The sequence below is a fragment of the Tachysurus fulvidraco genome, chromosome 17 (assembly GCF_022655615.1).
Source record: "Tachysurus fulvidraco isolate hzauxx_2018 chromosome 17, HZAU_PFXX_2.0, whole genome shotgun sequence".
Lineage (NCBI taxonomy): Eukaryota > Metazoa > Chordata > Actinopteri > Siluriformes > Bagridae > Tachysurus > Tachysurus fulvidraco.
The window spans coordinates 10,185,007-10,199,747 of NC_062534.1; the positions used below are offsets into that span (position 1 = coordinate 10,185,007).

The 14,741-nt window shown below is 39.8% G+C and overlaps 1 protein-coding gene across 1 annotated transcript; it reads left to right on the plus strand.

Moving 5' to 3' along the window:
* The first annotated feature begins 426 nt into the window (after positions 1 to 426).
* LOC113636128 (RING finger protein 148) lies at positions 427 to 11,110 on the plus strand. The gene is made up of 7 exons (XM_027136061.2): positions 427 to 993; positions 1,550 to 1,794; positions 2,283 to 2,354; positions 2,470 to 2,552; positions 9,671 to 9,758; positions 9,871 to 10,030; positions 10,603 to 11,110. Exons 1-7 carry the CDS (start codon positions 573 to 575, stop codon positions 10,710 to 10,712), a joined length of 1,179 nt encoding a protein of 392 aa, XP_026991862.1. The 5' UTR covers positions 427 to 572; the 3' UTR covers positions 10,713 to 11,110.
* Positions 11,111 to 14,741: the final 3,631 nt, after the last annotated feature.

The following is a 14,741-nucleotide window of genomic DNA, read 5'->3' on the forward strand; positions in this document are numbered from 1 at the left end:
AAGCCAGGATTAGCTGTTCCACTCTGTACAAATTGAAAATTAATTGAAAGTTCTAAACTTTCACAGGATAATATTTTTTTACAGTATATTTATCCTAACATTTCAGTTGTTATTTTAGATCAATAATATCATCTTAACTTGTATTTGCCAGCTGATTTAATTTACATCACCTATCTAGGACAGCAGAATACCTATTGTCACTTAACCACAAATTTCTTCTATAAAATCGCCTCAATTTATTTAGTTATTTAAACCCCACATTTAAAATGTTACCATTGTGCTGTAAACATTCTTGTGCTAAAGTACTATAAAAGTTTTTTATTGTAATTGATTCCCCCTCTAAAGCGTGTATTTTTTCACCAACATGGAATGGGTAGGGCACTGTGAATGCTATCTTATTCAAATAAATGCTCAGCCAATGTTCAAGGTCCAGAATGATAAGACCTGCTCCAAATGACGTAGAGCAATCTTGGATTACCTCAAGGAATATCTGATTACAATTATCCACAGGTACAGATCGACACTGTGCAACATTACAAAAAGCATCAGGATTATTTACCTGGCTCTGGAAAATGAGAAGGGACTACAGAGTAACATATGGGTTCATTTGGACTTGGCTTTCATTGTGGGTTATTCAGTCTCAAGTTCATTCAGGTTCCTCTATGATATTTTGGACAGCATATGTAGAGGTGCACTATTTGAGCCCATCAACTAACCAAACGATGATCAGTGTGTGTGAGTGTGGAGTGTATGTGTCTGAATCACCTTTGAAACAAGCCTCTGGATTTGTGGTGCTCCCAAAATTAGATGCACTGGCCTGCCATCCAAATACCACATTTAATATTAAGGTGGAGCCATGGATAGCTCTTATCAAAAGAGGCAACTGTACGCATGCTGAGAAAATTCAAGCCGCACAGCAACAGGGAGCATCGGCTGTAGTTATTTACAATCTTGATGGGACTGGAAATGGGACAAACACGATGTCTCATGCAGGTATGGCAGCTCTTTTTCTAATCCAATGCTTAGATGACCTGGGGTTAAGAATCAGGTTTTAATATCTGTTTGTACAACAGCATATGTGTATATATATTTGCTACATATATTTTACAGTTCCAGCTCAACAGTTCTTTGCTGTGCTTTATTTTTTATATATCTCCTTGTCCATAATTTTGTTGTAAATACGTGTTGAATTTATGTGTGTCTTTTTTTGGGGCGGGAGGGGGGGGGGTGTCTGGGTCTGTCATGCCTTCCGAAAAATTCTACTTGCCTTTCCCAGGGGACACAACACCCTAGTGGTTCCCTTGCAAAGCTGATCTGCTGTCTAATATAAAACCAGAGAGATTTGGAATCAGCTATAGGAGACAGAAGACTACCTACTGAGCACTTGCAGATAAAAAACAAATAATTCAAAATGAGCCAAGCTCCATTATTCCTAGCTGGCCGCCTATGTCCTCATTTACTTTGAAACCTACTAGGGGGGTGTTATATATAAGATAGCAGGTTACAGTCAATATAATTGTGTTCTGGTCTGAACAATTTTTTTTAACAGGAACTGCCAACATAGTGGCAATCATGATTGGAAATATCCTGGGCAGAGACATCACTGACCTTATAGAGAGGGGGATTGAAGTCTATATGAGCATAGCAGTGGCTAGCCAACATGGTCCCTGGAACCCTTTTTGGATTTACATCATGTCTTTCATCTTCTTTGGTATAACAGCCATCATTATGGGCTACTTCACCTTTGTAGTCATTAGCCGGTTCTACCAAAACCGCCAGCTTCGGATCCAGCAGGTTAGGTATTTACCAGCTTTTAAATGAACAATTAGGATAAAATATATCTAAGCTAAGTTAATTTTTTTTTCTGATACAGATCAGTTTTAGACTGAGCTTGTAATTTGTGAACTTTTTCTTTTTACATAATTTCTACGTTTACAGATTTCATCTTACAGTCAAAAAAACTGATTTTTCATGCACGGAAATAGTTGTGAATGTAAAGTATATTAGATTCCTGATTTAAAGTTGGAGGATTATACCTTGTAGTAACAATTTTGTTTGTTCAGGAAATCGGCATAATTTATTTTCATCATTTCAGCAGCAGCATCAATTGTTTTGTCAAAGTGATAGCACTGGATGAATAACTACTTTACTTCTAGCTGTTTATGGGCAAAGTCCATCAGCCTACTTCCTTATAGCTTTTAAATAATATAGTTATTTTAACGCTCTTTTAACGCCATTGACAATATCAATGTTCTTATCATCTTCTCTCAATAATTTTACAGAGAAAGCTTAAAAAAGTGGCAGAGAATGCTGTTGCCAAATTAGAAGTCCGGATCCTTTGGCGGACTGATCCGGTACGTTCTAACTGCAATAGTTAATTATCAAGTTACTATGTAATATCTTATGAGTATAAGATTAGATTATACTATGAAATAATAATAATAATAATAATAAAAAATGTGTTTGCAGGAAGTTGAAGCAGAAGAGTGCAGCTGTGTTGTTTGCTTAGATTCCTTTATGAGGTGTGATGTCGTGACAACTCTGCCTTGCAGGTAGTCAATGGTTAAACATTAGAGAATGCTTTGCTTTAACAAAAATTGTTTCATTATATTGCATACAGTAGCTGACAATCATTTTCATTTTATTAATATTTACAGCACTTGACAGTCACCCTTAGTGTGGGCAACCTTTATTTATCTAATTCATACCACTGCTTTACATATATCTCATTTATTCTCGCTCAGCTGCCCAGCAGTGGTTGGCTTGGCAGTGGGAGTGGGATTTGTATTCATGGACTTTCAATAGTAGTTCAATGGCCTAATCATTGACCTACCACTACTCACTAATTTTATCCCACTTACCTTGGTATATTTTATTATATCCCATATCGGAACATTCTATTAAATCAAGGGTTTTCATATACACACATAGTTAAGTAACAAAGGGCAAGAGATAAGACTTGTTTATCATTCCTGGTGATACTCCACTATGCCTAAATTGCCTAGAATGGTTTTCAAAAGGTAATATTACAGCCTTTATTTTTTTGGCACATATACATTACAGCACATGTACATTATCCTATCTCCTTATGAAGGGAATGGCCTTCTCTCAATCTACCAGTTATAATTTGTAATTTTGGGGACCTATTTTGCAGAATGATACATAGCTCCATGACATCTGTTAAGTTCTTCAAGTTACTCATGGTTCCCCAGTAATTCAGAGACAAAAAAAAATTAGTATGGAACTATATTCCTAGTGATAAATTATCTGTTGATAAAATGAAGAAATTGTGTTTACTTTTATTATATATGCATTTAATACATAGAAGAAACTTTTCTTTAATATTTAGTGATCTAAAATGTGTTATATACATGTTAGGTTTATTATAATACTTGTAGTTTTGATCAACATCATAGCCTAACTTATCATTCATCTTAAAATATGAAGTCCTTTTTTTAAAGGATTCATTAATTTTCAGAAATTGAATGCCTATGTGTTCCATAATATTTCTGCCACGTTACTATTTGTCATTATTTGGTTAGTGGAAAAAGTCTCAGCTACTGTCATGACGCGGGGTAAGGAAGCGGACCCAAACGCAGGATAGCCAAATCAACAGGGTTTAATAACAAAAGGACATGAAACAACACACGGACTAGAGACAGGACAAAGACAACAGTAGATTCTGTGATGCACAAGGCAAGGCGGCACAGATAAATAGACACGGTGATCACAATAGGAAACAGGTGTGTAGACAGGGAGGAGCAGACGAAGGCGGGGCAGACATGTGACGAAGAACGTAAACAGATGCACATGGCCAAAGTCCAGGCTGAGTCATGACAGAGCCCCCCCCAAATTCCCCCAAAGTCCCGGCTGAGTCATGACAAAGACCCCGAAGGGGGGAGCAAGGCACACGGCGAGGCAGGTGGGGGGAGCAAGCCACACAGCGAGGCAGGTGTGGGGAGCAAGGCACACGGCAGTGCAGCCAGAGAGGAACGAGCGACGTCCACAGCCGAGCAGGGGGAACGAGCGACATCCACAGCCGAGCAGGGGGAACGAGCGACGTCCACAGCCTAGCAGGGGAACGAGCGACGTCCACAGCCGAGCCGACGGACCGAGCGCCACCCCCGACGCACCGCGGCCAGTCCCACCTCTCAGGAACCAGGAACGTGGAGGGAGGGAGGGCGGGGAAGAAAAAAAATTCTCCACAGAACACAAAATCCATAGGGGCAAAAAATACGGGCCTGCAATACCCCCCATGAACAGGAGGTGGGGCGACGTCCTCCACGGAAACCAAATGTGAAGCGACGCCCCCCACCGGACAAATGTGTCAACGGACACCAAAAAAACAAAACTAAACTCGGGCTGGTGACATGGCCCGCAACCCAGAAGTAAGGCGGTGCCCCCCGTGGAGTAACCGGATGCGGACCGATGTCACCAAACCCGCGGAGTCCAGGGGAAAAAAAAAAATAAAAAAATGCTCCCACGATAAGCCGGTCCGAGCACTGCTATCCTGCTGGGTTCTGGTGTGGCGGAATCTTCTGTCATGACACGGGGTAAGGAAGCGGACCCAAACGCAGGATAGCCAAATCAACAGGGTTTAATAACAAAAGGACATGAAACAACACACGGACTAGAGACAGGACAAAGACAACAGTAGATTCCGCGATGCACAAGGCAATGCAGCACAGTTAGACACGGTGATCACAATAGGAAGCAGGTGTGTAGACAGGGAGGAGCAGAAGAAGGCGGACACGTGACGAAGAACGTAAACAGATGCACGTGGCTAAAGTCTGGGCTGTCATGACAGCTACCCCGGCTATGTATAGGAAGAGGAAATATATTATTTTTGACACAATAGATATTGTAAAGCACTGTAACACAGCCTATATACATATATAGGAACTAGAAAGATTTAAGAGGGAATGCACCCTTATCTGGATGAGACCAAAAAATGTGATTAAAAATAATTTCATTTCTATAACTGTATATAGCCAAGTGTAATTGTGTAAATGTGAAAAAGGAGCTTTTGAGTAATTTATGAATTCATTATAGTTTTAACATTAATTATTTTATGCCACAACATCCAAACATCTCAATTCACTAAACACTTTACCAGTTTGGCCATGAACCAGTTAATAAATGGCTTGACTAAAAAATGTAGTAGATGTGAAATTGGTGAATGAAGACCTGACACAGTATGGAGCAAAAAGCTGGGGGTAGAGATTGATTTTAAATGTTTGCTCCTTGGACAATAAATTACACTAGGGTTAGATTAGAGCAGATTAGATCTTACATCTAAGGTTAGATTAGAGCAGATTAGATCTTACATCTGATTAGAGCAGATTACATGGCGAGATTTTGGGGTCTGCTATATGTTTATTTGCATAGAGACATTGCAAATTTCCGGACACCGCCATTCAGCTAAACGGGTTCACCTCGTTTCATGCAACAGAAATGCAACTCTGTGCGGTAAGGCTTGCCGTGTTAATGTGTGTTTACATCAACATGGAATGGTGTAAGAACTCTGTGCTTGTTTCTTTTTACTCCTCATCATTAGGGGAGTTTGTGACTGTTAGATTTAGGCCATTTTACTTTACAGTGGGAATTTAACACTTTGTTCAATGTCGGAGTGTACATTCCCCATAGCACTAATGCTAAAGAGGCTCTGTGTGAGCTCTATGGGGCTTTTAGTGATCTGAGGAATGTACCCCCTGATGGGCTGTTTATCTTTGCCAGAGATTTTAATCATGCAATTCTCAAATCAAGTGCTTGCGAAATTTCATGTATGTGGACTTTGCAAAGAGAGGGGAAAACACCCTGGATCTTGTTTACACAAACATTCTTGGCGTGTATCATGCGGACCCCCGCCCCCACCTTGGCTACTCAGACACATCTCTGTTATGTTAATTCCTGCATACAGACCACTCAGATGCTCTTAACCGGTTCTGAAGCAGGTGAAAACCTTGCTAGCAGGAGCTACCTCTGCTCTTCAGGGCTGCTTTGATCTTCAAGGAGGCTGCAACCAACGTCAACTTCGTAAACATGGAGGAGACACCCAGCGCATGTGGCAGGGCATACAGGCAATCATTAATTACAAGATAGCTTCACCTGCATGTGATAGTGATGCCTCCCTCCCAGATGCGGTTAAAAAAAATCTACGCTTGGTTTGAGGTGCTCAACCACATAGCAGCAAGAAAGACCATACCTACCCCCAATGAACAGGTACTCTGTCTATCCATGGTCAACATGAGGAGAACTCTATGCAGAGTTAACCCACGGGAGGCTGCTGGAAGAGAAAGCATTCCTGACAGGGTGCTCAGGGAATGTGCAGAACAGCTATCGTATGTCTTCACTGACATCTTCACCAAAACCGCTCCATTGACAATGCCATTGAAACGGCCCTTCATTTAGCTCACCTGGACAATAACAAAAATATATGTACGTACACTGTTCAGAGACTTCAATTCAGCATTCAACACAATCATCCCTCAGCACCTGACTGATAAGTTGAGCCTGCTGGGCCTGAACACTTCCCTCTGCAACTGGATCCTGGGCAATCCCATGAGACACTGGCTAGCCATACAGATCAACCCCTGGCAGGGTGACCACCGGGTGATGAGACTCAAACAAGGGGAGTTAGGATTGATGAAGTGGTATCTCGACAGTTTCATATATAGCTCTACAGAGAGAGAGAGAAAGAGAGAGAGACAGAGAGAGAGATGAAAATTGTTAGGTATGATTACAGTTGGGTATCAAAATAAATTTTCCGGTTCCGATTCCGGTTCCCGAAAAAATTAACATGTCAGCAACGCAGGGATAAAACAGACCCAAATGCAGGATAGTGTAAAATAAACAGATTTAATAACTAAAAACATGAAACAGGAGAACACAGACTAGAGACAAAACAACATCAGACAACAGGGGTTTCTGTGCTGCTCAAGGCAACGTGGCTCAATTAAATACTAACAACAATTAGACATATGAGGAACAGGTGTGCAAAGGCAGGAAGAGACAAGGGCAGGGCAAGACACGTGACACCAAACATAAATAGATGCACATGGCCAAAGTCCTGACATATTCTGCAGACTCACAAGATGGCCACCACCCCAGAGGCTGCTCACAAGATGGCTGTCACCCATGAGCCCGCTCACAAGATGGCGGCCGCCCCAGAGCCCACTCACAAGATGACCGCCGCCCTAGAGCCCCCTGAGATGAGGGCTGCAGATTGCATCTCTTGGCACCACACCCTTTGGGGATGACTGCTGCCAGTCGGGGCTCAGAGCTAAGGGGAGAGCCCTGTGACGCAGCCAACAGAAGGACCGAGTGACCTCCCCAGCCGAACAGAAGGGCCGAGCAATGTCCCCATTGGAGCAGAAGGGCCGTGCAATGTCCCCAGCCGAGCAGAAGTGTTGAGTGACGTCACCAGCCAAACAGAAGCACTGAGCGACAACCCCGGATGAGCCAGACCCACATCCAGAAATCCAGAAAGGGGAGGGAGGGTGGGAACAATACTCTGCCACGAAGCAAAAGAAAATAATACAAAAAAATATAAGGCAAACATACGGGCCTCGAACACCCCCCGTTGACAAGAATTGAGGCGGTGTCCTCCATGGGAAAACAGGAAGTGAAGATACGTCCCCCACTGGAAAAGGTGTGGGGTGATGTCGCAGGGCACCGAAAGAAAAAAAAAAGCAAAATCAGGCCGGTGACATCCTCTGCAGGCAAGAAGTGAGGCGGCGTCCCTCACCAGAACAAATGCAGAGCAATGTCCACCAAAAAATAAACAAAAAATAAAACAAAAAAAGTCCAAGTTCAGGGATTAAAATGGCTAAAATAATAATAATAATAAAAAAAATGCTCTCATAATAATCCAGTGCCAGGCTAGATGCTATCCTGCTGGGTCTGAGAGTGGCAGAATCCTTCTCTCAGAAAACCAGAGTTAAACACAGACCCAAATTCAGATAGTAAAAAAAAAAAAAACATGGTTTATTATTAAAACAAACAAAACCAACCACAGACAAAACAAATGACAAAACAAAAGGATTCTGCGCTGCTAAAGGCAACACGGCACGGCTAAACACTGAAGACAATTAGACACATAACGGACAGGTGTGCTGAGGCAGGAAGGAATAGACAAGGGCGTGGCAGTCACGTGAACACAAAATGTAAAAAAAAGGCACTTGGGAAATGTCCAGGCTAGATCCTGACACTCAGTCTTTGATAGTCAGTACAAGGCCTCAGGCCACCCCTTTCTTTTTTCTTTACCACAAAAAAGAATCAGGCTGCTTTGTAAGAGTTAGAGGGTCTGATAAAGCACGCTGCCAGAGCCTCCTCTATATACTGTACAGTAGTACTCTATGGCTTTAGTTCTGGCCTAGAGAAGGGGTAAATTCGACCCTTGGGTGGGGAAATGTTTGGCAGAAAGTCAATGGCGCAGTCGCAGGGTCAGTGAAGGAGTAGCTGGGAGGGACATGCTTTAGTAACACCTCCCTCAGGTCGTGGTAAACAAAGGGTATGTTGACATTGTGTGTAGTGGGGCTCTCAATGGAGGTAGTTTGTCATGGGAGTTTGTGGGTGAGTTTGAGACACTGCTTGATACAATGGGGCTACCAGCAGATGAGTTCCTTATTAGCCAATGATATTTCAGCATGAATGAATTTTATGGCATAATCCATGGCAGAGTCATTGCCCCCAGTGTGATTCTCAAACACCTCACGAATTTGACCTGGGCAGGAGAAGGTGTGCATTGGTGGTTTGTAACGCGGTGAGCTGCTCCATGTAGGCTGCTACTGTAGCTCTAAGCTAGCTTCTCTCTGATGAGTGACTAAAGCTTGGAGCTGTGCTAGATCTGCTGTATTTGCTAGGAGGCAGCAGAATCCATGTGCAGAAATAAAACACATCTTTAATATATCCAAGGCAGATTATCCAAAGACAGCAGGCAAACACATAAATGTAGCAAACAAAGATAATCACCAACCATGCAATAATCAGTGTAGCAAGGTAATGGTGTGGTAAGTACAAACAGAACAATAGGCCATGCACAAAAATGGCAAACAATGAAGGCAAGAGAAACAGATTAGTGTGCAACAGAGTTGACGATAAAACTCAGAAGCACACATCCGTAAACCCAGAAGTCAGTGGGGTGTTACAGATAATACCCTTAACTACAGGCCATTCCTGTTAAGGTCAGTATCTTAAGTGATTCACATTCAGTCCTGATGATGCAAAATGCTCTACTCTTAATTTCATGACTGTTTTCGGAAACCAAAAAAGAGAACAGCTTCACATTATACAACTTTACCTAAATTTAACAGCGAGATGCGCAGATTATATTAGTGTGATTATAATAGTAACAAAATGTAATAAAAAATGATAAACTTTTTATTTTAATAATTTTGCTTTATTTTTTGTCAGTTCTAAGAAACCTAATTTTTGGACTGAGATATATATATTTATTATTTATTAAATAAGTGTTAGAAACAATCTTTAATATAACAAAATTTACTGTAGAGTTAATTGCTGTTTTTAATAGTACAATTTGTGCAAATTATCTGAAAAATTTGAGAACCGATATGTAATAGTTTTTCTTAAAAATTATTATGTAATTATGTCAGCTTTATGGGACATGTTATGTTGATACTGTAATTTATTGTCTTTATTCCCCTGCAAGCCATCTTTTCCACAAAACATGCATTGAGCCATGGTTACTGGAACACCACACCTGCCCAATGTGTAAATATGACATTCTGAACAAAGATGTAAGTTTCATTTATACAATGTTAATTTACACTGTAAAATTAAGATATCAGTTTAAAAGCACAATCGCCAATAAAATAAGTCTCAAGTGATGTCCCTATCTTTTAACAAAAGGCTGCTTTGAAACCTGGTCATGAGTCCTCCATACCTCCAGCAGATGTCAGATTTTATCCAAGCTCTGTGTCCGGTTTACTGGGCAACTCATCAGGTGTCGTCAGATCTCCAGAGCAACAAGGAGAAGCTAGACTAAGCTTAAACACCCAAACTGCTGGATGTAAGTGTACATAATTTCATGTAGGCCTTTGAACTTCCTCTTAAAATAATATGCTGTATAAATTGACAACATACGATATACCTAACAATTTAGAATCTGGTTGGAAAAAGAAATAGAAAATTATACTTAAGTGAAAGTATAGATAACCTCAGGACCTTACTCAAACAGAAAATGTTTAATAGGCATAAATTTACTCAATAAGAGTAAAGTTTAAATGCTACATTTGAATAGCATCATTTTAATGCAACTATGTTATGTGGCTTATCTATCTGTAAATGCAAACAGATTTGACTGATATCATGCCCAAGAAAAGACCTTTGATAGTTGTATTTAAAAGATCTAAATAAAATTCATGAAGTAAAAACTATGACCTTCTTACTTTAAGTATTAAAACATTAAATTATTATTAATATTCAATATCAGTAACAATCACATCAATATTCCAGAATAAGCATTTAATATTAATGTTAATGTGTTGGCTAATATTTCCATTAAGAGGGTAATACTGATGAAATATTATTGACACTATACTGAAATATATGATGCAGTATGTTTTTCCCCAATTACTTTAGCTGCCGAAGAGCAAGACAGAGGCAAAATGGATCACGGTTATCTGAACCCAGCATTTGAAGAGGAACAGGAGAACCATCAGAGCCCTAACCATCAGACACATAAAGTTTAGAATGTTCTGTTCGCTAGGATGACACTAAAGGATCAATGTACATATATGTACAAGATACAGAAAGCAGCTTGAACAATACAATAATCAAACACATCACCATGGTTTGCATGTATCTAAATTCAAATTATAATTGAAAAAACTGAAAATTCTGAACACACTTTGATAAGGGACATTGCTGTAAAGTTTCTTTTGTAAGAAAAAACTTTGCACATAAAGATAGTTTTGATTTAGCTTTTTTTTCTCCCCATGACTATGTGCTTACTGTGCTGCTATGCAAAATAATTTCTAAATGTTTTCAGTACATCTGCAAGTTAATCATGCATGTTTGTGAAGTGCAATATGCTATATTCCCACTCATGAATATAATAATTAATGGTGCTTGCAAAGCAACATTCTTATTATTGTGCATACTTATTATTATTCTTCTTCCACACAAAATTTCGGCATGCAGCTTTTGTCCTAGACCCATGAATGAGGTGTCAAATCGACTGACACTTTTATAAGCGATCCAACCAACGATGTTCGAACAGCGGACGAAAAAGCGGCCAAAAAAATCCCATAGAAATGAATAGGAAATTCCTTTAAGCCCTCACACACGCAGCGTGCGCAGAGCTCAGGCACGGCTTATCTTCTGTGTCCTCCTAGTGACTGTAGATGACTGGAGACTCTCAATACATGTAACTATCAATTCCACACTATCAATCCAATGATCCCAAAAGTATTGGCACCCCACCGGGTATTCTGGTGACGGCACTGGACACCACTTGACATCACATGTAGCCCCGCCCCCAAAATAAGCGAAATCGAAAAGTTAGCACAACATGGACATGTCATATATCGAAACACTCAGCCCGATGAGGGGAACTGACGTCACGTGTAGCCCCGCACCCAAAATAATCTAAATCAAAAAGTTAGCACAATATGGACATGTCATATATCAAAACGGCAGGCACTAAATTCCAAGGGGTTTCATTCCACGACGTAAAGTGGGCGTGTTTCAGGAGGGCAGGCACTAAATTCCAGGGGTTTCATTCCTCGACGTAAAGTGGGCGTGTTTTAGGAGGTCTTTTAAAATGCCCTCTTTCCAAAAAAAAAAAAAAAAAAAAAAAAAGACATTTCACCGATCATGCGCAGAATGCTGTTTCATTTGCATGGGCATTTCCAATCCCAGGATCAACTCAGATGGATAATGAAGGAGAAATAAAAGCAAAGCTACGATGGATAATGGACAAAACAGTCATACAGGTAGATTTTATATTTTATATCTATTACGATTCATTATCTTACAGTTAAGCTATTTTTGAAAACAAATAAACAACCAAAAACGTTTTTGTGTAGCCTATGCATCTTTCCACAGATAAGTTATACTGAATGAATATAAAAAGATCATGGAGACCAAAGTAATAAACCTCTTTATACTTTATTCAATACTTTATTAATATACTTTGTTTCTATCAGACTGGATCCCAACAAATTTCAAAATATGTATCTCAGGTGTCGTGGCCTAATGGTTAGAGAGTCTGATTCGTAACCCATAGGTTGTGGGTTCGAGTCTCGGGCCGGCCACGACTGAGGTGCGCATGAGCAAGGCACCCAACCCCCCAACTGTTCCCCGGGCGCCGCAGCATAAATGGCCGCCCACTGCTCCAAGTGTGCGTTCACGGTGTGTGTGTGTTCACTGCTGTGTGTGTGCACTTTGGATGGGTTAAATGCAGAGAACAAATTCTGAGTATGGGTCACCATACTGTACTTAGCCGTATGTCACGTCACTTTAGTGTTATAACTTCAGATACCTGTCCTGATCTCAGGTGTTTCATGTCAAATTACATTAATATGCATTGTAAGAAGATAATAGGTAGCAGAGGGTAACACTTTACAGTAAGGTCTCATTTAATAACAGTTAAAGCATTAACTAACAGTGAGCAATGTTTCGTGTCAAATTACATTAACCCTCCCATTGACCTCCTATACAAATTAGGAGCGGAGAGTCAATTTGACCTAGTCTGCTTTGACTGCTTATAAAAAATAAAGTATATATATATGATAGCCTTTTTTTCCCACTTTTTTATATATATATATATTTTAAAATTATTTTTTACCTTTTTTTATATATATATTAACATATATTTTGCAAAAACATTTTTACATTTGGTATAATAAACCTTATTTATATACAAAAATGCCTCATTTTTTAGTAAAAAAAAAAATATGACAGTGAGCATGAGCATGACGTGACATACGGCTAAGTACGGTGACCCATACTCAGAATTTGTTCTCTGCATTTGACCCATCCAAAGTGCACACACACAGCAGTGAACACACACACAAATATTTTCCCTATAGAGGCACAAAAGTTGATGCACAATTACAGTCTGGTATATTTCAAGGGCAGGAGATTGTTTTTTGACCATTTTAATGTCATCAAATATTAAAATCTGTTTTTTTCCAGGCCAAATTGACTTTAATGCTTATAAATAAAAAATTCTACAATTATCACCATTCTGTGTGTAATATCTATTTTGCCCCCCTGATGTCATCTGATCAACCAACAACAGGCTACACACACACACACACACACACACACACACACACACACACACACACACACACTCAAAAACATGCCATAATTTCATGTGAATAAAACTCCGTTTACCTCCTTATGTTTTTTTATTATACTTAATTTATGAACGATAAACCTTATGAAATTATGCCATGTTTTTGAGTAAAATAAGCAGAAATTATTAAATATTATTTTGGATAACCACTGACTGATAAATGTCAAACATTACTCAGCATATCTCCATGTTAAAGCTGACTGATGCAACTACATGTATAAATAAGAGAGAGGAAACAACGTGTGTGTGTGTGTGTGTGTGTGTGTGTGTGTGTGTGTGTGTGTGTGTGTGTGTGTGTGTGTAAAGATTGTTGATAGAAGAAGAAGAAGAGAAGAGAAGATATTGTCCCCAGCTGGACAAATGCATATAACAAGTGTGAAATAATATAAATGATTGTTTTTGATTTTTTGGAGGCCCAATGAATTGCAATGCCCAGTGCTTGTGTGTGTGTGTGTGTGTGTGTGTGTGTGTGTGTGTGTGTGTGTGTGTGTGTGTGTGTGTGTGTGTGTAGCATCATTTCGGTAGATCAGATTTTGCCCCCAGCTGGACAAATGCATCTAACAAGTGTGAAATATTTACAAATGTGTAGCTGTTTTTTCTGGAGGCCTAATGAAATGCAATGCCCAATACAGTATGTGTGAGTGTGTGTTTGTGTGTGTGTGCATGTGTGTGTATGAGTATGTGTGTGTTTGTGCGTGCGTGTGTGTGTGTGTGTGTGTGTGTGTGTGTGTGTGTGTGTGTGTGTGTCTGAGAAATGTTTACAAATGTGTTTGTTTTGTCTGGAGGCCAACTGAATTGCAATGCTCAATGCTTTGAACAGTGTTTGTTTGTGTGTGTGCATGTGTGTGGGGGTGTGTGTGTGTTTTGGGTGCGTGTGTTAGTGGACATTTTATATGTGCATTTTTGTGTCTGTATGTATGTTCATTGCACTGAAAAGGGCAAAAGTGTGACCTATTGCCCCACTAAATGTGGCCGGGTCAAATGACCCAAGCGGCTACAAATACTGTTCTGAACACATAGTTCAACTAAAATAGACAATATTAATGTTACTTGCAAAGTTCATAATTTGGAACAATCCTGGTAAATTTCAGGCAAATATGTGGAAGGAAACCCAAGGTATGACACATTAACTCTTCCAGCCTGGTCAAACAGACCCAGGGGAAATAGGAAGGTTAACAATTCAATTCAATTCAAGTTTATTTGTATAGCACTTTTTACAATGGGCTTTGTCTCAAAGCAGCTTTACAGAACAAAAACATAGAACAGAAGTTAAACATAAGGAGAATTACAAAGATTTAAAATAGTAAAAAAATTAAGATATGTATAGTTCACAGTGTGTATGTATGTATATGTATTTATCCCCAATGAGCAAGTCTGAGGTGACTCAGGCAGCAGTGGCAAGGAAAAACTCCCT